At 50.7% G+C, this 22,950-nt stretch overlaps 7 protein-coding genes across 7 annotated transcripts; 4 read left to right on the forward strand and 3 right to left on the reverse strand.

Annotated features, from left to right (window-relative positions):
• Positions 1-358: 358 nt before the first annotated feature.
• On the forward strand, positions 359-2,027 carry N7519_006047 (uncharacterized protein; the record flags this gene model as incomplete). Its single annotated transcript, XM_057292823.1, has 6 exons — positions 359-589; positions 676-706; positions 754-854; positions 968-1,002; positions 1,489-1,954; positions 2,007-2,027. The coding sequence occupies 6 exons, from the start codon at positions 359-361 to the stop codon at positions 2,025-2,027; spliced, it is 885 nt and encodes a 294-aa protein (XP_057147634.1).
• A 1,548-nt stretch (positions 2,028-3,575) lies between these two features.
• N7519_006048 (putative Rho guanyl nucleotide exchange factor) lies at positions 3,576-8,182 on the reverse strand (the record flags this gene model as incomplete). Its single annotated transcript, XM_057292824.1, has 4 exons — positions 3,576-4,730; positions 4,780-5,354; positions 5,393-8,020; positions 8,074-8,182. The coding sequence occupies 4 exons, from the start codon at positions 8,180-8,182 to the stop codon at positions 3,576-3,578; spliced, it is 4,467 nt and encodes a 1,488-aa protein (XP_057147635.1).
• A 392-nt stretch (positions 8,183-8,574) lies between these two features.
• Positions 8,575-8,760, forward strand: N7519_006049 (uncharacterized protein; the record flags this gene model as incomplete). Its single annotated transcript, XM_057292825.1, has 1 exon — positions 8,575-8,760. One exon carries the CDS (start codon positions 8,575-8,577, stop codon positions 8,758-8,760), a length of 186 nt encoding a protein of 61 aa, XP_057147636.1.
• A 355-nt stretch (positions 8,761-9,115) lies between these two features.
• N7519_006050 (uncharacterized protein) lies at positions 9,116-9,322 on the reverse strand (the record flags this gene model as incomplete). The annotated part of the gene is made up of 1 exon (XM_057292826.1): positions 9,116-9,322. One exon carries the CDS (start codon positions 9,320-9,322, stop codon positions 9,116-9,118), a length of 207 nt encoding a protein of 68 aa, XP_057147637.1.
• Positions 9,323-10,638: 1,316 nt separating this feature from the next.
• Positions 10,639-14,586, forward strand: N7519_006051 (telomerase reverse transcriptase; the record flags this gene model as incomplete). The annotated part of the gene is made up of 6 exons (XM_057292827.1): positions 10,639-11,076; positions 11,134-11,431; positions 11,487-11,729; positions 11,787-12,148; positions 12,201-12,638; positions 12,700-14,586. 6 exons carry the CDS (start codon positions 10,639-10,641, stop codon positions 14,584-14,586), a joined length of 3,666 nt encoding a protein of 1,221 aa, XP_057147638.1.
• Positions 14,587-15,466: 880 nt separating this feature from the next.
• Positions 15,467-17,778, forward strand: N7519_006052 (putative TBC domain protein; the record flags this gene model as incomplete). Its single annotated transcript, XM_057292828.1, has 3 exons — positions 15,467-15,475; positions 15,505-16,654; positions 16,709-17,778. 3 exons carry the CDS (start codon positions 15,467-15,469, stop codon positions 17,776-17,778), a joined length of 2,229 nt encoding a protein of 742 aa, XP_057147639.1.
• A 1,033-nt stretch (positions 17,779-18,811) lies between these two features.
• Positions 18,812-22,102, reverse strand: N7519_006053 (cation-translocating P-type ATPase; the record flags this gene model as incomplete). The annotated part of the gene is made up of 5 exons (XM_057292829.1): positions 18,812-19,106; positions 19,159-19,316; positions 19,361-19,774; positions 19,825-21,408; positions 21,482-22,102. 5 exons carry the CDS (start codon positions 22,100-22,102, stop codon positions 18,812-18,814), a joined length of 3,072 nt encoding a protein of 1,023 aa, XP_057147640.1.
• Positions 22,103-22,950: the final 848 nt, after the last annotated feature.

Below are 22,950 nucleotides of genomic sequence, written 5' to 3' on the forward strand. Positions count from 1 at the left end.
GAGAACCTTGCCAATTTTGGCCAAAAGTCGAAGCCGCTGTGCTGATCACAATGACAGATATTCAGCTGCCATGACTTTATCGAGCATCAATGCTATTCTCGGTTGACATCTTAGGTGAGGTGTCACCGCAGATCTCAATTGCGCCGCCAGAGAAACGTGAAAGTGGCATTTTCCTGCCCAGGTGCTGTTATAGTTATGTAATTCGTCAGGCGTACCTAGGCACCTAGGTATACCTATAAAGGTGCCATCTTCCACCGTCCTTACCGACCATAACTAGCCAGCACTTTCAGTCCCAGCACTCCTTTACTACAGGCGCATTACGATCCCTCTTACACTCCGAGATCCACTGCACATAACCATGAGAATCGCAGCAGTGTTAGTTGCAGCTGGTCAGCTGGCTTATGTCTCAGGCGCGACTATTGTTCGCCGCGATGATATATTCGATAACCCTACCTGCGGCATTGGCGGCCGTGACATCTTCCTACATCACGGCGACCTAGAATCGACAGTGGAGAAATTTGCTAGATGGGTTGAGACAGGAGCAGGCGGTCTAGTGGCAGCTGATGGCAAATTCCATGATAAACTCTCGGTACGTGCCAGCAAGCTTTGACTATAGTCATCTTAACCCCGTCCTTGAAGCTATATCCAGACCAGCAGGAACTAATCTAATATCAGTATGACGGCGAGAGCGTCACTCTCTTTGCCTGTGATTACAAATCACATGGCGCAGGAGTGTTATTACCGGCAGCCTAGTGCGTGGAGCGCTGGGTGCGGGTGGCTTCCTTGACGAACAATGCAAGAACGACAATGCTGGGTATGAGAGCAGCAATGATCTCAATATTGGTCGCACCACCGTACGTTTAGCCGCTCGATGAACCTGCCCTTGTTCGTATGTCGATTCTTTGAAGCTAACATAGGCTTATCTGGCTCGCAGAAGGGCGATCACTTCTGCTAATCAGCTAGCTAGAAACCGTGGCAAAGTGTTCGGATTCTTGGTGTTTCGTATGGGAACAACTAGCGTTACTTCTTTTTCACATGAAGTAGGATGCGGAACACCATAGGTGTTCGGTCTGACATGGGTTTTCTGGGGCCGTGGGCACTACCTTAGCTGCGGTAAGGCCAGCCACGGAGTGACTGGCTTGTGAGGATTGGCTTGGATTCTCTGGTTCCTAAAGGCCAGAGTGCCTGAAGTTATTTGCGTTGTCCAGAAGGTGGACCTTTCATTCTTTTTCTCTCTCAGTATGTTACAGAGTTTGAGGAGATGGATGCACTTTCTCTCTTTTCTCTTTGGTAAATAACCTCTATTTTTGTGTTTTATATAGTGAAAATGGCACTCGTATTGAAAACTGACTGCCAAGAGTGACACTTCCCAATTAGGTTAGACAACTGTGACATTAGGGAAACGACCGTGACAATACCTACCTAGGTAGGTACATATAGGGTTCACCATCTCTCTTTTCCTACCGAACTTGCTTCATCTGTTCGCAGCACAGTTCCCCTCATGTCCCGCGCGAAGCTTGGGGCCAGATGTCCTTCTCACAGCGACGTCATCCTTCCAATGCAGGACCCCTACATGACTCAGATCGTCGATGGAAGAAAGAACTACGAGTTTCGGAAATATCGTCTCAGACCCAGTGTGAAAAGAATCTGGTTCTATCGGACTGCCCCACACTCCAGCATCACGCATGTCTGCGAAACATTGTCCGCCCGGACGCGGAATTCTGGCGATCCTCCACTCGAAGAAAACGGGCTGGGTAATGTCGAATTCAACACTAGACACAAAGACTGGGATGGCTATGATTTCGCTTACAAAATGGTCACGGTCTGTGAGCTCCGACAACCGATCACGTTGAAGGAGATGAAGGAGAAGCATGGGTTCAAGTTGGCGCCGAGGGGTCTTGTTTATTTACCCAAGTCGATTAGCGATAGTGTCGATTTGAATCAACAAAATCTAGTAGGAAAATCGAGGTTCGGCTTGCTGTTGAGCCTAGCTAATATATGTCCAGTTGCTCGACAGGAGAAATTGAATCCTGGGGATAGCTCAGGTCTTCCGGTAATTGTGATAGGAAGTTTTCTACTTGGGGTTGATGAGTGCGAGCTTGAGAAAAGGACGAGGCAAATGTTTAGGGTTCGTCCAAACAGCTAGCTATTGAAGTGCGAAGTAAGTCAATATGCGTTTTTTCACCACCTTCCCCATCCCCCTTATGATACAGACAGGGGTTCCCCACAGCAGCACTGCTTTATTACCAGTGAACGCATGAGACCAAGACTTACGAATAGGCCGGGCGGTGTACAGTGGGACAGCTGAGAAAAAAAAGCATATGAGAGGCTGAGAAGTCTTCAAGGGAAAGCGATCCCTGAGTATTTGGGAGAAGGCTTTTTCAATGGTCGCCCGGCGATTATACTTGCTGAAATTGCGGCTCTACATCTGCTTGCTCGGGAGACCGAGGTTGATGAAGAAGCGTTACAATCCCAGCTTATGGATGCTCTCAAGGATCTGCATGACAGGAAAGCCAAGTATTGGGATGAGAGACTAGAAAACCTTTTGTTCTGCGACAACGGAGAGTCCAACCAGAGTAAAGTGATGATTGTCGATCTCGAGGATGTTTTGTTCCCCGAGGAGTCGCCTTCTTGGGATGAATTCGATCAACCTTGGGAAGAAAGCCTCAACTATGCGACAGCGTGTTCCCTTATGACGGAATTTAGAAGATTGAGGCGTCTACGCTGCCAACCAAGAACAATGAGCTTAAGAGTGTCTGCCACAAACCCGATCAACGTGAATGATGGGGAGTCAGAGCACGTTCCCCTGCTATTCATTGGCCAGAATATGCCAACGCCCCAAGTCACGTCCTCATATAATCGGAGGCAAAGGCAGAAACAACTACGAGGATGGGGTCTTAAAGAATGACTGAAAGATACATTATAGGAAGCTATGCTAAAGTGCTCTTACGCTTCTATATCATATACGTAGAATTACTCTTAATTTTAGGTCGACTGAACTAGACTCAAATCATAACATAGCCTCTTTAGTTAGTTTGAAAATTGAGTTATGCTCAATAGGAAGAATTGCAACTGATGTAGGTATACAGAGTTCAATATGAGTTTCAGGTTTTATTAAAGAATTTTAATTTCGTAAGAAAAAGGGGTATCTAAACGTGCATCCCAGAGCTCCAGTAGAAGAAGAGGGTCAGACCATGCGCTGAGATGGGAAGGGGAGGACAAAATGAACAGAGATCAGGTAAAAAGCAACGGGAACAAGAGCAAAGCAACTGAGATGAACAGAAAAAAGAAAACCATAAATCATCAGGATCAGATGAATGAAGCCAAAGCAGATCAAACAAAGCAGCAACATTGCAACTGTAGTTGCATCTGTTTTGTCCTGGTCTTCAGGTATTTTTGAAATATGAAGACAAATCGGAAAGAAATCAAGAAAAAAAAACATGGAATATGATCCTGTAATATCCCGTTAGTATGAAACCTTTGTGTGTTTTGTGTTTTGTTTTCATCGTTTGCTTGCGGATTTCTTTTGAAAAGCACTTGGAGTACATCGAAAACCATGGCGTGGAATTGTTGATTCAGCTGCCGAGTCGGGCAAAATGTTTGTTCCAGATCCACCCAACTGTACCAGTGGCATCGTCCTGATTGCGCGCAAGCCAGAGCTCGCCCTTCTCGCCGATGACGTCGAAGATATCCCCGGAGGCGTAGGTCAGATAGGGATATCCGCCCTCAGTGCGCGCGTCGATGTTAAAGTCATAAACACTCGCTGCGCAGAACAACGGAGCAGGGCCCACGGGAGGGGCGCTGCGTTCAAAGTGCCCATCCACGACAGTATCACTTGGCACATCCGACATGGGCATGGCGGACGAGAAGAATCCAGAGTATCGATCAGTCGGGGAGGTTGGCGCATTGCTCGAGTGCGAGGAGCTGTTGATCACATCCTCAAGGAAAGGGGTGTCAAGGCTGAGCCTCGGCAGGCTTGGGAAAGGCTCGACGTCGCTCGTCCTCGCAGGGGCCGGAGAGCTGATGGCTTGCTGCAGCAATTGATTGGGGGTGTCTGGGACGACTCGGCCAGACATAATGGAATCAGCCCGGTAACGGCTGCTGCGGCTAGAGTGGCTTTCCATCTGGGGAGACTGGAATGATTGGCTGCCGACGCTGAAATCCCGAGAAACGTTTGGTGAATCACCGGTCATAGATCCAGGTCGCGCATTTGAGCTGTTCACCGTAGAGGGACGGCGAGGCGACATAGGGTTTTGCTGCTCGCTGGGTGAAAGGGGGACCAAATTGAGCGAATGGGCCATCAGCGCCCCGTTGCAAGAGCTTAGCTCCCCCATTCGCGCCTCCATCAAAGTGTGATCACTGTTGAAGTCGCTGATGAGCCTGTCGAGGTCATTGGGAAACAATTCCACATGAGCACCAATCTTTTTCTGTAGAACACTGTACCAAACAGTTTGAATTTGGACGAAATTCTTCAGACACGCCGTCATCAGTTTCGTAGTCAATGCATATAGTTTAGGCAATTCATCCTTCAAAGTATCATTCAAAGCCAGGAACTGCTCGCCCTGCTCGGTGGTTTTCTTGTCAGGTTTGTCGCCGCGGTCCTTGATGGCTTTGTAGCGTGCATATTCCGGGAGTCGCTTGTCGCGCTTCCGCATGACTCGTTGGGGTGCATTGTAAAGTCCCAGTAATTCAACCATCGGATCGATGACCGTTTTGCGGACGACAGCAACCTGCAATAATCATTAGGATTGTTCAAAATATAAAGATGACACAACTTACATGTTCTGGGAGAGCAGTCGTCACAAGTTCCTGAACCGTCATCTTGAACTGATGCCACTTGCTCTCCAATTGTGGATATGGAGAAGGCGACATGCCAACAACCTCTTCGATCGAATCGGCATACTCATTGAACTGGTTCACGTAGAGTTGCACATCCCGCGAGTAACTCTCAGCGTCACGCATGACAACCTGCAATTGGAAATAGCCGTCGCTAAGCTTCTGTGCTAGCGAATCATAGGTTTTGTCTTCAAACAGGTCGGAGAGGCCAACTTGCTGTCTGAACTTCTCCGTGCGGCGACCAAAGGCCTTAGATAGACCGGCACGCACATCGGACTGGTTGCGCTTTCGGCCGACAGCTTGACCAACAAGGTCTACTCGCTTCTTCAGCTCGTTGATACGATGAGAGACATTTGTGACCTCTTCGAGAGCATTGGCAATTGCCGCTCGGTCTGGATGGTCGTTGGGCGTAGAGTCCAATAGGTCGCGGAGAATAAGGGATACTTCAAGATTCTTTGCACAGGTTTTACGAGCAAAGAATCCAAATCCCAAGCGGTCGTGAGATCCATAGCGCCCTTCTGGCATTCGCTCAGCCAAAAGCCAACTTTTGGATTACGCTGCAAGACCTGGAGTTTCTTGTTTGCGGCATCATGGTTCTTCAGGTATTCGGTGTACACCTTTTCCATATCCGCCATGTAGCCCACAAAAACCTGACCGACAGAGGTCGCGCGATCCTTTTCGAGCTCCGACATTCCTGCAAGCTCGGCTACTTCATCGCCTGATGGGGTAGTGGACCCGGGAGCCTGATTGTTGCGCTTTCGCTTGCTGGTCCATCGTAGAGTCTTTGGCATGACGTAGATGCTTTGAGCTGCTTGCTTGAGCTCACGCAAGAACTTGTCGGAGAAGGCCGCGACTTGATCGGAATTGGCGAACAGAACCTTGACATCATCGGGATCCAATACGGTGAGCGAGGTGCTCTTGTAGATGTCCTCAATGATTATCATATCATGCCCAAAGGTGTGTTCGGTATCAACAAGTTCTTTGATTATGTGACGCCGCTTCTTGAGACGTCGTTGTTCTGGGGAAGGTGAATCCTTCCGCTCAACCCGAATAGTTTGTTCAGTGGACGGGACAAGTGAAGTAGCGGAGGAGTCAGGGGCCGCGGGAGATTGAATAGACTCCAAATTTTGGAAAGAAGAGTCCTGACTGCTGCCGGGGCTGTGTCCCGCAGGTCTAGGAGCAACCTGGATACTGCGATCGAATCCAATGTGGCCTGACGGCTTAAGCGGATTTTGAACTCCAGGAATTTCATTATCAGTTTGATGCGTTGATGAGGGCGGCAGGAATGCTGATGAAGAAAAGTCACGAGGCTCAGTCTGTTCGTTGGAGGCTTGGATATCAACGGAGACCCCAAGGCCATTGTTCGTGTTTGATGCGCCAGCGTCGTGGGTTGTCGAAGGCACTAGGCGGGGTGTGAGCACCCCTTCGGTGCGTCTGCCGTCGGTTTCGGTGTCAGGGGTCATAGCATCATCCTCAGCCGCGATCTGCATCCAGTCCATGATGGAGGGAGATGCATGTTCCCAATCATCACGCCCAACCAAACTAGCTGTATGTGAGTGCCTACCTGAGGCATGGAAATCCTTGTATCCTGGCACGACAACCGGATCGTCAGTCAGACTATCGGGTCGTCCATCTGTACGTGTATTTGAGGGATGAGATCGAGGCTCGGACGAGGGGTAAATTGCTGAGCCAAGGTGGTGGCCCTTGCCTCGTGTCAACTCCTCCAGATAAAGCTGAGTGACACGCTTCGAATCCCATCTGCCTAATCTAGCCAAGCTTGGTGGAGTAGAGAAGGCATTCGGTCGAAACTGCTCAGATGCCTGAAGTGTGTGTGGTCCCATTACGCCGTGATCCTGAATTGGAGGTGGTGATTCATCGTCCGTTATTGAGGCTGGCCTTGTCGAGACAGCTGAACAAGTTTCAGTTGGTGGTTCCGTTTCACAGCCTCGTAGTAGAGAATCATCTCCACTCTCGGAGCAATGCTCGTCACAGGTGGAATGTTGGTTTTGTCCAGAGGACCATGAACTCATGCTCCATCGGTTGTGAAGATGAGTCCCATTTTGAGCCGGGTGCGTTGATGCACGCTCAATCTCTTGAGTATTGGTGCTACTAGACGAATTGTAGTAGGTCGTATCTCCAAGCATAATCTGGATGGACTCTCTGTCGTCGTTCTCTGAAAGGCTGCAATCAGGTTCGTCGCATGAGTCGTCGCTCGGGCTGCATTCTCGGATTTGCATTATTTGATCCAGAATAGTTCGATGCGAGACGCTAGGGTTGCGCTGCAGCAGCCCGGACTGCGGCTCCGGATCAAAAGTAGTGACATGGGTATCGTCGGAGTCTGACGTGGCACCCGATTCTGTCGGGTCCCCATTGGTGGGCTGTCCTTCACCTGAAGTCGTTGGATTGACACCCTGTGGGAGGCCAAGAGTGGGAGAGTCCATTGTTGTATGGGGCGCTGCCATATCCGATGCCGGCAGGGCAGTGTTGAGGTGCAGCTTAGGAACGGCCTGGACGCTATTTTCCTTATAGTCAACCGAGCCGGTCGACTCTTTGACTATCGTGGCCATCTCATCAGAGGAGGGGGAGTTGGTCACAGGTAGGGTAGGGGTAATTGTAGGGTCATCCACTGATCTCTTGAAATCTTCATGCGTCTCCTGCTCTCGCACCAAAGCGTGTCGTCGAAGCTTTGCGGCAGTTGATTTGTCCGGTCCTCTGTCATTCTGATTCGCTTGAACGCCCGAGTTGATTGAGTGTCGGTTGATTGCCTGTTGAATGTGCCGGCGGCGAGCGTCAAAATCGACCTTGCCCAATTCAGGTAATTTGCGGTCAGGACGAGACCTCGAGTCGCTGTGGGTGGCTTGTTTTTGTAAATTCAAAACTCTATCTCCAATTTTGGAGCGTGGGGAGACCGCGGCACCATGTGACACGGGTTGTCGGGGTCGTGAACTGCGCAACGGAGGCGACTTTTTAGGCGGTGGTTCAGCTATGTAGGCCTGAAGTCTGCGACTGGATTCAGACAATTGATTTCGGGTTCGGCCGATTGTTAGATCCCGTCTACCACGCGAGTTTGTTGCGAACGAAGCGGGATCCGCTGCTGGCATGCGGGGAGGACTTTGTTTAGGAGACGGAATAGGGGAGGCGGCTAGTGCCCTTGGGCGGCGAGGTAATGGCAGCGGATCGGGTGCTGAAGGTTGGATTGGATGATGGTGATAAGCTTTCGGGACCGGAAGCAGCGACAAAACGGTGCGAGGGAGACAGGAATGCGAGATTTAATTCCGGAGTTTGGACTGCCCGGGGGCGATCCATGGCCGGGCTTGGCCTGCCGCAAGGGCGCAGGTACTGCCATTTCGGGATTCCACGGTTCTGCAAGGGGCTTCCTTATTTTATCCAAGTCACTTTGAGCTCGGCGATGTTTGCCGGTGCTATTTATCCCGGGGTTGACTGCTTCCAAAGAAGTTGTGTGTCCAAGGTACCATGCAGTAGGTGTCAGTGGGGATTTTGCAGGATATTGATCGCGATGCTCAAGAAAGGCTGGGTTTGGGCTTGGAATACTTCCATCCGACCCGCGGCGTTGTTGTAGACGCGATAGGGCTCCGTTGTTAACCTGTGTATTGATTGGCAACAGTTCACCAAACAATGGCCGACGAGGATGCGACTCTGTGATCCGTTGAAACAGGGGCGGCGGAACGGCACTCTTTGTGTCTCAGGGTGGACCGAATTTATCTGCCTCTGGCGACGATGGGGTCGAATCAACGGGCGCTCGAGGATTGCTGGCGATCGACTCAGGTAAAGAATCACGATACTGACGACGCCGTGGCAACGCCCGATTTCGCTCTCCGTCAGCACTTCCGCACGGGCTCGGTGCCCTTGAGGTTGGACGAGAAGCAGATGGCAAAGGGAGGATTTGATCGGAGGTCTTGTTGAACTTGTTGACAAGATCTTTGAACGATGGCTGTCGTGACCTTGCATTCGCATGTAACGGGGGTATGTTGGCCGAGGAGCTCCTAATGTTGGAGAATCGGAGGTTGAACGATATGGTTGACGTCTAGCGCGCGATGACTCCAACAAGTTTGTTGGCAGGGGTGACACTTTGTCACCGACTGCAGGATAGTCGGCCGCAGCCATGCCCGCTCTTACATCGCCGAACCCCTCTCTTACATTGGATGTCCCTGGCAGGGATCCACGCTGGCGATAATAATCAGCAGGGTCTGGAGACTCCCGCCCGCTACGATCTTCCAATTGATCGCCCGACGACAGGTGATTCGTGGAAGTGGAGGGATTATGGGGTCGAATGAAGCCCGACGGTAGCGGAGAATACGTGGTCGATGATTGTGCCTGAGGGGGAGAAAGAGACGGTCGGCGAGTCATCTAAAGAAGTGGTAGTGTGACCATTGGCAGATTGGCCAAATGCCGGGGCCGACGATTGTCGCCCAAACGGAGGGTCGCGATACCGGACATCAAAACCCTGCTCGTCACCGCCAGACATCTTGCATGCTTCAGGCCGACAGGTCGACGTGGACTGGTCGCGGCCTTTCGATTCTGGGCGGACTGAGCTGGTGCGTTGTTCCGGGATGGTCGCCCAACGGGAATGTCGCAGGTGAGTCGATTCAGGCTACAAAGCAATCCTCTCGGGTGGCGCACACCCATCCAGCATTCATATTTGAGACAACTCGCAAAACAAAAAAAAGAAATAAAAATAAACCGATGTCGAGGGGATATATCCCCCAACCTAAATCGAGACTGTTGAATGGAGTTTCGGATCGGGGGGGATCGGAGAAGGATGGAGTGGTGAGATCGAAGATCGGCTGCCGAAATTACTGAGAAGACAAATAGGAGGGTCGAGCTCAGGACTGACGTTCTGTCTACCAGCAGTGGATGCTGATAGGTGATGACCTGGTAGTTGAGGGGTTTGAAAGCGAATCCTGGCGGTGGGCCGGTTTGTTAGCTCTCCGGGCCAATCCGTTTTGACGGGCTGACCTACACTAGTGACAACGAGTGTAGTTACAGTGTCGGATCTATTTTGGAATATTTTGTGATAGATGGGAAGAGACAGGTTCGAGGAAGAGATTCGGAATGAAAGAAGAAGAAGAGAAGAAATAAATCGGGATTTACGGAGTAGTTGATATGTTTAAGGTGAAACCGAATTTTTGGAAGTGGATTTCATGGATTTCATGGATTTTGTGGATTTTTCTTTGTCTTCATTGTTATGTCTTCAAGGCTTTGCACAATATACAACTTATATACTTATACATATCTTTGTATACTTGTACTTCTATATAGATAGAAATACTCCCACCACATACATATCAACAATACACCAGATGTATATTCCCTAGGTACATGTATATATGTACCTGGTCTACCAGGAACGAGATGAATCCCCTGACCCAGTAGATGACGCAGTGGAGACGCAATGGCCTATCTAGACCGCCCCGTTCCATGGTTCACTTTGATGTTTAATTGGTAGCTTTGATTGGTTCCTGCCAGTTTCAGATACTTCCAAAGTTCCAAGGTTACTTAGGTACTTCCGATTATAGGGAAATCTCTTATATTGTTTTGTACAATATATACATCTACAACATACGGAGTACTATACTTCAGAGACATCCACTGATCATTCAGTAAAAACTACAACATCCCCGAGTTTGAAAACGCGAGTAATCCACGACTTCTTGCCTGCCGGCTTGACGCGTCGCGCCATTGGAAATCCATCGCCTAGACCTATTAACACGCAATGGAGTAAACCAACCCTGCAAGCTGCAGGGAATCCGAAAGAAAAAATCACGCATCTAATTGCCTAACATGGGTAAGAAGCGGAAAAGACCTATCAAGGACCGCGGGCCCACGTCCTCGTCTCACATGGGTATCACCACATCTCCCCGCCGTTTCAGAAACCCCCATGCGCCAATTTCCCTGGGAACAAAAACAAGCCATCCCGTTATCTCCCTGTACTACCGACAGGTCGTACCCTTGCGGGAGTACCTGCTCCAGCAACTTCCCGTGACCTCCAAGTCGCGTCGGCGCCGTATCCTGACACTGGACTCGCGTGAAGACCAAGAGACCAATGCACAATCCCAAACATTGGCGGAGCTGCTAGACTCCACCCTGGTGGGTGTACTCAAGGACTCTTCTCCGACTCTCAATTCGGAGCGACAAAAGCAATACTCCTCTTTTAATGAGTCTCAATCGCGGTCGATTCTCATCAGCACCGATACGGGGCCAACCTGTCCGCAGTCTGAGGTGCGTCTACGAGGGCCGGACCATTTCTATGCATCAGTTTGCTAACCCTTGTTGCAGGTGGTTGATTTTGTGATCTGGAAACTTTTCAATAATAACAATGGCTCAAAGCCCCAGCATCTGCTGACGCATGGCTTCCAACGCCCGTCTATGGTGCAGAATGTTCAACAAACCAATATTCCAGGCATTGTGTCTCAGTTTCCGAATCAGAATGTTCAGGTTCTCAAAGGCGGTGCATGGGCAGAGGTCCTTGACTTGCTTGGTAGCAATGGGGAGGAGATTATGATGCAGCTCCTTTTCGATTGTGGAGTTTTCGCCGCTATCAACGCTCGAAAGGGCATCTACTACCAACTCAGCGGTATGGCTTCGCCAAGCTGTGGAGAGAGAATTGACCCTGATATTTTTTTTTCTAGGTATACCGCTCTCGGACCTTGAGCCTTTAAGCGATGCGTCCTCAAGAGCCAATAAGTCTGCTGCCATAGCACAGGACCCGATGCCTACAAGTGACCCGAGACATACTAAAGAGAAAGCTGAGCGCAAACAGAACTCCGACAAGACACTCCGAAGTCCAAACAGCATTGTGTTTCTACGGCGGCGTATCCTCTATGGGCGTGTCGAGTCCAAAAAGAAAGTACCTTGTGGATTAGGACAGACACGTATGTGCTTCGCCGTTCCAATATGGAAGTCTAGGTTCATGCTAATTCCCACTCCAGATGTTCTTAGCCGCTTCTCATCGCTTGATTCAATGGCGCAAACGGTCCATGTAATGAAGTACATCTTTCCCCGGCAATTTGGCCTTCTGAATGTGTTTACGTCGGACTCGGATGGACGCAACACCATGGATGACTCCAAGCGATTCATATTTCGTGAGAGTGAGATATCTCGTCTGGAAGAAGCCAAAAGACTACAGCGGCCCCAGCCAGAGATTGAATTCGCAGATGCAGATCATGGCGTGAGAAGTTGCAAGGTACCTAAGAGGCTTCGTGGAATTACTATAGAGCTTGTCCGGAAGCTCCGGAACCGCAACGCACAATGCCCCTACGGAGAGTTGCTGCGGCACTATTGTCCAACCGAAGTGAGACACTTCCGTTTACAGTGGCTAGGGTTGTGTAGCTGACCTTCCGCAGCAAACCGGACCCAGCAGACTTGGCGCACTTGCGTCCACCCCAGATGCCAAAAAAAGCGAGCCTATCTCTTCTCTCCAGTCGGCTTTAGTAACACAAGTGCGAATTAACCAGCCATCGCCAAGTGGCAGTTCGGCGCAGACCTCATGTGAAGTCTTGAGATCAGAGCCGCACACGGCTGTCGACGCATCTTCTGGAATCAATTCTAAGGAACCGGCGAGTCGAAAAGCTCCAGTCAATCTAACTGATTATGCGACCCCGGCGTCTTCTGTCTCAGCATTTTGTCGAGCGGTGATCCAGAAATTGATCCCCCGACAGTTTTGGGGAGCTGGTCCGGATGGTATTTCGAACTTTAAGCTTGTTCTCAGACATGTTGACCGGTTTATCAAATTGCGCCGATTCGAAAGTCTAAGTCTGCATGAAGTCTGCAAAGGCGTCAAGGTTGGTCTTTTTTGCACAGGACTGATCGTCTGAGACATAACCGTACTGATCCAAAAGCTAGATAACAAGCATTCCTTGGCTGGGGCCACAGGTCCAGACGACTTCAACGTCTGAGACAAGATCGAAGATAGCCCTGTCTGACTTGCACAAACGCACCGAATTATTCCATGAATTCATCTTTTGGATTTTCGATTCAATTCTGATTCCTCTCATTCGTTCGCACTTCTATGTCACCGAGTCTCAAACGCACCGAAACCGACTTTTCTATTTTCGCCATGATCTGTGGCAGCAGTTGACCAAGCAACCCTTCGGGGACTTGAAGGCAACGATGTTCGAGGAGCTCGAACCAGATCAAGCCCAACGTGTGCTGACACGGCGGTCACTTGGTTTTGGTGCTCTCCGGTTGCTTCCCAAATCTACAGGCCTCCGGCCCATCCTGAATCTTCGCAAACGAGCCTGGAAGGAATCGTCATGGGGGAAATCGAAAACGTACCTTGCCGCCAGCATCAATTCAAGTATTACGCCTATCTATAACATGTTGACCTACGAGTGCCAGCAAGTTCCAGCCAAATTGGGCTCATCAATGCTCTCAATTGGAGACATGCACCGCCGCTTGAAGGCGTACAAAGAACAATTGTCCAAAGAACTGCCCTCGGGTCATAAACCTTGGCAGTCCAAGCTCCCACAGATGTACTTTGTCAAGCTTGACATCAAAGCTTGTTTTGATACCATACCCCAGGAAAAGTTGCTTAATCTTATCGCAGAGCTGGTCTCTGAAGAGAGCTATCACATCTCAAACCACGTCGAATTCCAACCCCCTCTTACTGCGAAACAAGGAAAGCCCACCCGAAGATTTATGAGCCGCGCTGCGCCTGCGATGAGACCGCATCACCTACCGGATTTCGTCAATAGTGGAGGTGCGGCGCGAAAGGCCAACACCGTTTTCGTTGACACTATGCGTCAAAAAGTCCAAGATGCGGATAGTCTCCTGGACCTCCTCAATGAGCATGTCCGGCACAACCTCGTGAAGATAGGCAAGAAATATTTCCGCCAACGCAACGGCATCCCTCAAGGCTCCGTACTATCCAGCGTCCTTTGCAATTTCTTCTACGCCGAACTAGAGCGAGAGGTACTGGGTTTTATCAACGAGGATTCTCTACTCCTGCGACTTGTGGATGACTTCCTCCTGATCACACCAGATGCAGTCGTGGCAATGCAGTTCCTGGAAGTAATGATCCGAGGCCAACCATCTTACGGCGTACAAGTCAATCCAGCCAAAAGTATGGCCAATTTCAGCGCAACGGTTGACGGGATCTTGCTCCCCAGACTAGAAGGGACCCAGTTATTCCCGTATTGTGGTAGTCTTATCGACACCCGTACCCTTGATATCCACCGCGATCGAGACCGCATCCTAGAAGGCGGAGAGTCAGCGGCTGCTACTCTTTCCAACACCTTAACCGTCGAGGCCTCCCGTTTCCCCGGCCGCACCTTTCACCGCAAAGTGCTCTCCTCATTCCGCCTGCAGCTACATCCTATGTACATCGATGACGGACACAACTCGCGCACAGTTGTACTAGCCAACATCTACTGCAGCTTCATCACTTCTGCCATGAAGATGTACCGCTATATGAAGTCACTCCGGGGCCGTGCGCACCCCGGCCCTGCCATCATAACACAGACGATCCGCGATTTGATTTTGCAGACGGCCGGCATGATCCAGGCCCGGCGTGCTGGTGATTCGGAGTCTTCATTTTCGTGTTTCGTCCAGCGGTACCATTTGCAGTATTTGGCTTCTGCGGCATTTCGATTTGTGTTGAAGCGCAAGCAAACCCGGTATGAGGTGGTGCTGCGCTGGCTGAGACTCGCAAACCAAAGATTCTCGACCCACATCAGATTCCGAGACTTTAAGGATGGCGCAGGTGGTGAAGAAGGGCAATGCGATGTTTGAGGAATGGCGATTCTAGAATAGTTATACAGTGCTGGGCTGTGGAATGCCGGCAAACGCAGATTTGGTGTAAATTGTATAATCAATTGCTCTCGACCTCCAGGGCTGTACAATTGTACTAATTAATTCATACTGTGCCACATCTTGTCAGACAGACAGTAAGTAGGCATTGGGCACCAATCCGACTAAATCCGGCTAGAAAAGATCATGGTTCAGGGGTTCAGATTAAGATATGTGCGATCAGATATTTTCAAGGCTGTGTAGGTTATCCCTTCCCATCTGGGCAGAGATCGGTTCTCATCCAGAATGTACTGAATACTTTATTGGTACTTTCCGATAACCCTTTTTGCACTAGTGTCGCGAAGTATCGCCGAGGTACCCCCCTGTTCTCGGCCAGACCGAGTGCGGCACTGCCTGAGGCTCTCCGCTTGCAGTCTTCAGTCTTGAGCATCACAGCTTCTTCTTTTCACTCTCTTTTGGATTTGGTCTTCGTCTTTCGTTTGGAATTCTTTTACTTCTTTTCTGTCCACTTTTACCCCCACGCTCATTTCTCCCCTTTTTTTGTTTACTTTAAAACCTCCTGATGGTCACCCCGTAATCTCCCCTGATCCCTCTTTACACGACTACACCTGATCTGGATTTCATCAGGCTGCGGCTGTGCCTGCAATTCGTTTCTACCTTAATCGCCTTCTATCGCGGTGTTATCGTTTCCTGTCTGAAGACCTCCTCGACCATTGTCATCCAAAACCCCCGAAACTCGCGTCTGTTGTCGACCCCTTCCGGACATCCCGTCGATTTACTCCCACTCTGTGTTTTATTATTTTTTTTTCCCAGGCAGATCAGAATTGCGGGGATCAATACGTCTGAATAATTGCATGAGATCATGACCACCGTGTGCCCAACACCCAATTCTCCCCCGAGCTCTCCGGGTCCAAATCCTCCAAATCCTCCTCGTTTCATTCCTCCTCCCACCCGGACGGCCCGGATAGTATCTTTACGGACATCTCGAATTTCGAAGATATTGGCTTGGAAGATGATGCCGATTTGTCATACACCGATCCACCAGTCTCCTACGGCCGCTCTGGGGCAATGGCACGGTCGCCCGCCGCCAGAATGTCAAGCAAAGTCCCTGCGGCCTCAACTCGCGAGTTGACCGCGACCCCGAAGCCTCGCAAGCGAAGCCCCCTGCCCCCGCTTCACAGTGGATCGGCCAATGCGCCGCTGGGATCCCTCGCGCCGAGAACTGGAAACCGGAGAGGTTCAAGCAACACACTGCAGTCGCCCGGTTTGACACCATCGCAAGCTCACCGTTCACGATCTGTCTCACCACTACGGCCGACCTCTAGTCGCTCCGCCTCGGCCACCAGCCTTGCTCTGTCTCCGCTATCCGCACGAGTACCCACCCAGAAACAAACTTGGCAACCGAGTCGCAAGTCGGTTAAAGACCTGGAAGAGGAATACCATGATTCGGACGATGAACTACCGGATGATGCAAGTCTGTGGAATATTCCTATTTCTCCGCGCCCAGTGCAAGATCGGACTCCGTCACGGCCTGCCAGTCCAAATGGCCGCAGCCCCGGGCGGCGACCACTGCCTATCCAGCACACCATAGCAGGAGGCAATAAGTCACCCGAAAACACGGCCAAGGCATCCCGCATGAAGCGTATACAGCGGTCGAGCTCCGCGGGACCGGAGCGTGGACAAATCTCGCCACGCAATCCTCGCACCTACTCGTATAACAGTTATCTATCTGACTTATCCGAGGAAGCCAAGATCATCACTGAAGCTCTGGAGCTGCATGCTGATGATAGAGTTCGTAAGCGGGAGGAGCATATTCAAACCGGTGCTGCGCGGAAGTCCAGCGAGGATTCGCATCGCGCATCCCGTGATGCTGTCGCTTTACCGCCTCTGCAGAAATCAAATATCATGATCGATCCGCTGCCGATTAGCAAGGAGAAAGAAAAGGTTTTGACACGGACGCGCCCAAGTTGGCTTCCGCCTAAGGACCAGAAGGAGGAGAGAAAACACCTGAAGCAGTATCAGCAAATGATGGCCCAGTCTCGAGAAAGCGGTATGTCCTAAGACAAGGTTCTTGAAGTATTATCGGCTCTAATTGGTACTTCAGAGAAACGCAAAGCTGCCAAGGAGGCAAACGCGCAGTGTGAAAAGGACAACACCCGAGTAACACTGCAGAACATCTGGGATGAATACGTGTATCCGAATTGGGACCGCGCTCTTCGCGAGCCCCGGATCCGCGAGTTGTGGTGGCGTGGAATCCCGCCTCGCAACCGGGGCAACATATGGAATCGAGCCATTGGCAACGAACTAGAATTAACCGAGGAAACCTATACCAAAGCGCTACTCCGAGCAAAGGATCTCCAAAGCAAGAAAGATGGAGAAAGCGAGAGCAACAAACGATTACTGGACTGCTTTGAGGCGATCGAAACAGACGTACCCAAGGCCTTCCCAGATCTGAACCTCTTCCAGGAAGGCGGTCCACTGCGGGAAACCCTGATTGACGTCCTGCAAGCATACTGCATGTACCGCAGCGACGTAGGTTACATCCACGGCCTGCACACTATCGCCGCCCTCCTCGTTTTGCAATTCCCCACCCCCGCTTCCGCCTTCGTCGCCATGGCCAACGCCCTCAACCGTCCTTTACCCGTCGCGTTCCTCACTTGGGACCGCGGCGCCATGGCCCGCTCCTACACACTAGCCTCGGACACCCTGCGCTACAAGTTCCCCCGTCTGCACACCCACCTGACCGAAACCCTCCACCTCTCCGAGCCAGAGATTTGGGAGCCGATCTTCCGCTCACTGCTGACAAACGGCCTGGACCTCGAACGCATCTCCCGCGTCTGGGACTGCTGGGTCTTTGAGGGCGACCGCATCATGATCCGCTCCGCCGTAGCCATTCTGGGCTGTCTCCAGGCGCAGTTGTTCTCTTTCCACCAGACTGATGACCAGTCCCGGCTTGCCGTGCGTGACGTGCTGGGCTGGGGACCCCGCAGTCATGGAGCAAACAACCAGAAACCTAAAGAGCGGCACAGCGCCCCTGCTGCAGCTGGCTTTGGTGGTGGGCAGATCCAGAACCCCGGCGTTGCTGATTATTGGGTTCTTACTGCCGCAGGCGATGAAGATGGGTTTATGAATGCCGTCCGAGAGGCTGGGAAGGTGCGCCAGCAAGCTCAATAGGCTTGTTGGATAGGACACGGGCTGTGTTTGATTGGGCCTTAAGAATCTCTATGCTCTGGCCTGTCAAGCGCTCACTTTTACCCCAGCCTTTTCTTTCCTCTTTTTCCTCGCCATACCCACACACTCACGATGCCTTATCAATCTTGATATCCACTCGCTATCCCAGAGAACGCATAGCATGACATCACAGCCTGGCCAACGTCTCTGTTGGCCTACAATTGTCTATCCCGTATACGCACATGTCACTCGCTGCACAGTCACTCGCTGCACAGCCTTTTGTCTATTCTCTGTATCTTGAACTGCATGAGAACCACTCGTTTCTCCCTTCTCACTATATTTCTTCTCTTTTTCCCATGCATGAATCCCAGTATTCTTAGCTCATTGACTGGTCTTTTTTTCACTTCCTGCTTTTCCCACTATTTCTCCATCTTGTATTTTTAGCCATCCTGACTTTCATGCCCTGATGCTATCGCTGTTCTTCATCGTTGGTACGTACTTGTTTAGTGGTATTACAAACAATTCAGGTCTTTTCAATCTTTCGATTGTTCTTGCTAGAGGAATAAGCTACCTCTGCATACTTGGGGAGGCAGTGTCGGTCCACGTGTATTAGATGGAGGCGACTGACTACATCTAGCTCCCTCAACGGACAAAGCCCCAAAGAGGGTAAAGCTATATCAAAAGATACATAGGGAAGGAATATGTCAAGTATCGCTTTCTTGATTCAAAGGTATGTATATTTATTATATCCAGGGGTAACAGCCTCTATTGGCATCTCTCTTTCCCTTCGTTCTTACCAAATCCATAGAATCATCGTGACAAGGAGCTATCAACATTGAAATATTGCATGTAATGACAAATGATCAAACAAAGCAACCCGATGCAGGGAGAACCCAAGTAAGTAACGAAGCAAGCCAATGTGCTCCATGATAAGTGTACGATGCGGCTAACCTCCTGGTTTAGTAAAATTGCACATATCTTTGAGGTTTCCTTTTCGGTGGGGGTGTCTTCATGAGCAACCATTTCCAAAGTGTCATTACCACGCAGCCCAGGCCACAGGTCCCTTGGGGAACATCCGGACCAAGACCTTACGCAGTTCATCCATACAGAGGACGCCCATTGCAAGACCAAGCGGGATACACCAAAACTCGATTGGGACCGAGGCCGTGCTGAAGAGGTTTTGTATGCCCGGCACCTCGGTGACGAAGATAGCGATGACCAGCGAAATAAGAATCGCCAAAGGCAGCCACGGATTGCGACGGGCTGGCCGAATCGGATCAGCCTGGAGGAGGGACATGCGCTTGCTGGCGGACAGACAAGACGTTACCCCACTGCATGATGACCAAGGTAACGAAATAGACAGACTGGCCCACGCTAACGAACTTGGTCAATTCGTCCGCGGTATATCCATGGAAGCCATCGGCATAGCCCTCAAACGCGAATATAAGGTCGGAGAAGGGGATACCGGCGTGACGCCACATGTACAGGAAGAACATAGCGTGGGCGCTGAATGTCTCCATCACACCGACGAACAGGTACGACTGGCCGTATATGCGGAGGTTGATGAGATGGTCTTTTGTTGGACGGCGTGGGGGAGACTGAGGAGGTCGAATTCTTCTTTCTCCATGATGAGCGAAAGAGACACGAATAGATCGGTGAAGACGCAGATGATGATCATGAGGAAGGTGCTGAGCGGCGCAGGACAGCCGAAGAACACGTTCATGAGGACGGGCCAGATCTCCGACCAACTACCTGCTGGGAGTAGGTAGGCGATTACCTTCTGCAGGTTCTGGAAGACCAACCGGCCAAGACGGATGGCCTCGATGATAGAGTCGAATTTGTCCAAGAGGACCAGATCGGCTGCCTCGATTGCTACGTCGCTGCCGGATCCGACTGCGATGCCCACGTCTGCTGCGCGCAGGGCTGGGGCGTCATTGACACCATCGCCTGTGACGGCAACTACGTAGCCACGAACTTGGAGTTCTGTTACGATTCGGAGCTTTTGCTCCGGGTTGTGCGAGCAAAAACAATCTCGTCGTAACCGCAGACGGTTTCCCAGTCCTCCGAATTCAACGAAGAGAGGTTAGGTCCTTCGAGAAGCAGGCTGTGTCGTGATTTGGGAACTTTGACTTCCATTGATGGGCCGAGGCCATCCCTCAGCTCTTCGATGGTATCTGGCTCAGCTTGTCCGTCATAGATGCCAATCTCGCGAGCGATGGCAGCCGCCGTCAATCCGAAGTCGCCGGTAACCATGAAGAAACGGATACCCGCCTTGCGGCAAGCTGCGACAGTTGAAGCGGTCTCCGGGCGTGGTGGATCAACAATGCCAAAGATACCGAGAACTGTGAGATCCTGCACACCATGGTCTATCATCTCGTTGCTGAAATTGTTAGAGCCGGGGGCAGAGCGTGGGATGTAGCGACGCTGACAGATGACAATCACCCGCTCTGCGCGGCGTGATAGTTTAGCCTGGAAGTTGGAGAATTTTTCCCGCGCCTCGCCATCTAGTGGACGGACTGCATTGTGAACAGCGGACCAGTAAGTGGCGCAGCGGTCCAGCAGCACATCTGGTGCTCCCTTGACGTAGAGAATGAATTCCTTGGAATATTTTGGATCGCGGTGCAGGGTGAGCATCCACTTGTTCTTTGAGTTGAACGGGATCTGATGCACACGTTCATACGGAGCCAGGATAGTCGGGGAGGTTAGTCCGACACTGTCCCCGAATCTCAAAACTGCTGCATCTGTCGCATTGCCATTGACGGCACGTTCATGGATGGGCAAATTCATTGTAGTCGGGTCGAATGTGGCGTCGTTGCACAAAATTGATGCTTGCAGCATATTTCGCAGGCCTTCGGGAAGATCAGCAGTTCCAAATTCGCCAGGAAGTAAATCCTCGAGGCTGTATTCCCAATCAACCATTCCGAGTGACTTGACAAACATGCGGTTTTGAGTGAGAGTGCCAGTCTTGTCGGAGCAGAGTACATTCACACAGCCCAGTGTCTCGACAGTTGATAGTCCCTTGGGCAAGATGTTTGTCTGTTTCATTCGCCTGGCAACCATCATAAGGGTCAATGCGACGGCGACAGGCACTCCTTCAGGGATGAAGGCAACAATACACCCCATGACATTGTTCAGCATGGCTACGACACTCATGTAAGAAGGGTGATCCCGGTGCAGCCATCCTAGCCAAGTGAAAAGGATCAGCAAAGCCAAGAAGACGGTAAGGATGACAATGATTGTAACGAAGCGATTGATCTCGCGTTGGATCAAGGTTGACTTTTGCTTGACACCAGCTGTCATTGACGCGATGCGTCCCATCACGGAGCGCGAGCCGGTCAAAACGACAATACCAACAGCATTGCCATTAGTGACGCCGGTTCCCATGAGGGCAATATTGCGAGTCTCCAAGAAGTTGGTCTCGGTGCAATCAATCGCGCCTTCAACCTCGTCCGACTCGCCTGTCAGAATAGCACGGTCAAAGCGAACATCGCCCGAGCTGGACAAAAGACGCATGTCGGCTGGGACCTTATTTCCCATTCCAATGTGAACAATGTCACCAGCGACCAGTTCTGTGGCAGGGAGACGAATGAGTTTCTCATCGCGCATCACCATGGCTTCTGCGGGGAGGAGATCCTAAGATCGAGTTCATGACGCGCTTTGTGGACCAATCTTGGAAAGCTGAGAAGCTTGCCTGCAAAGCAATGACGATCAGAATGAGGACGGCCATGGCGAGGTTTTGAGCTGAGGGTGGGTTGCTGAGTGGCTTCCAGCAGATGAAGAAGATGACGACTCCCACCCAAAGAACAGAGCAGAATCCACCGAATACGTAGAAGAAGATCTTCTTGAGATAGTTCTCCCGATGGTGGGCAATGACATTCTTGCCGTCCCGCTGCAAACGTGTGGCTGCAGAGGAAGAGCTTAGTCCAGTACGCTGATCGACATTGAATTCTCGACACAGGCCGTCGGTGGATATAATGTGGAAATCCAAGTTCTCGAAGTAGTCTTGATGGGGTGGCTTCTCCTTTGTGGAATCGATAATGGCCTCTTTGGGGGCATTCTGGGATTCCGAGATCTGGATGGAGATGGTTCGGAACTCAATTGGCAGTTCGGGCATTCCCTGAACGCTGCTTCTGGTGCTATGAATGGTATCACGGCTTATCGAGCGGGTCCGATTCAGCTGAGTCGGCTGATAGATAGACCGGACTCCATCTGCGGAGGTGGATCCCTCGAAGGTGATCTGCTTGGAACGTCCAGTGCGTTCATCATCTTTGAACTTATCACCTTCTGACTCGACATCGATGTCGTTCTTGGTGTTATCTGTGCTCATGGGTGCCGTGAGTTGAAACAGAGGTGCGGAGAGAACGGAGGGAATAGTATAGGAAGAGGAGTAAAGACGAAGAAGAATATAGTAAAAGCAGACACTAAATCAAACAGTATAAGAACGATGACAGCCCGGGAAAGCAGAGACTAAATGAGAACGGCGAAGAGTAGCTGAAAGGTCAAAGATAAAATAGTAGAGGTGCAACCCTCGGCCTTTTATGTAGCCACCAGGGTGTGGGAGGCTCCAGCATGTCTAGACCGAAGCTGGCTAAAGCTCATGTATGAATTGGGAAGGTTCTCCCAGATGCAGGAAATCTATCACGCACGCGAGTCCACGAGGGACCTGCTGATTGTGGGAAACTGAATGAGGGAATAAAGGGAAGACCAAATCCATACGGAATACATCCATAGGGGTCCACAGCTACATAAGTGTAGAGGTTTATATGACAAACAGATGGTTATATGTCTGTCTTGAAACGTTGCTATATTACATACATATACTGTATTATTACAGTGGTGTAAGCATTTTAACCAATCATTAATCGTAGACTGTAGACATGTGACAATACAGAACACAGCCCTAACTTTCTCTTCTGGTTCAGCTGCACCAAGTTAGCTAGATATTAAAAACAGAAGAGATTTCTTGCTTGTGGTAGTAAAATAGAAGAACAAATGCCGCAGATTTCCTAAAACAGGCAAAGTGAAAGGAAAAAGAGAAAGGACACAGCCACAAAAGTGTGGTGTTAGTTCCCGTGAGGGATTTTTCCTCTCCACAGATCGGTGCAGGCTCAATTCAGACCTCACCCAACTCCGTCACTTTCGCTAAGAGCGGCTTCGAAGGATTCGAAAAAATTT

This window comes from Penicillium mononematosum (assembly GCF_028829835.1).
Source record: "Penicillium mononematosum strain IBT 11891 chromosome Unknown utg000003l:1.0-8172316.0:1.0-8177699.0, whole genome shotgun sequence".
Classification (NCBI taxonomy): Eukaryota; Fungi; Ascomycota; class Eurotiomycetes; order Eurotiales; family Aspergillaceae; genus Penicillium; species Penicillium mononematosum.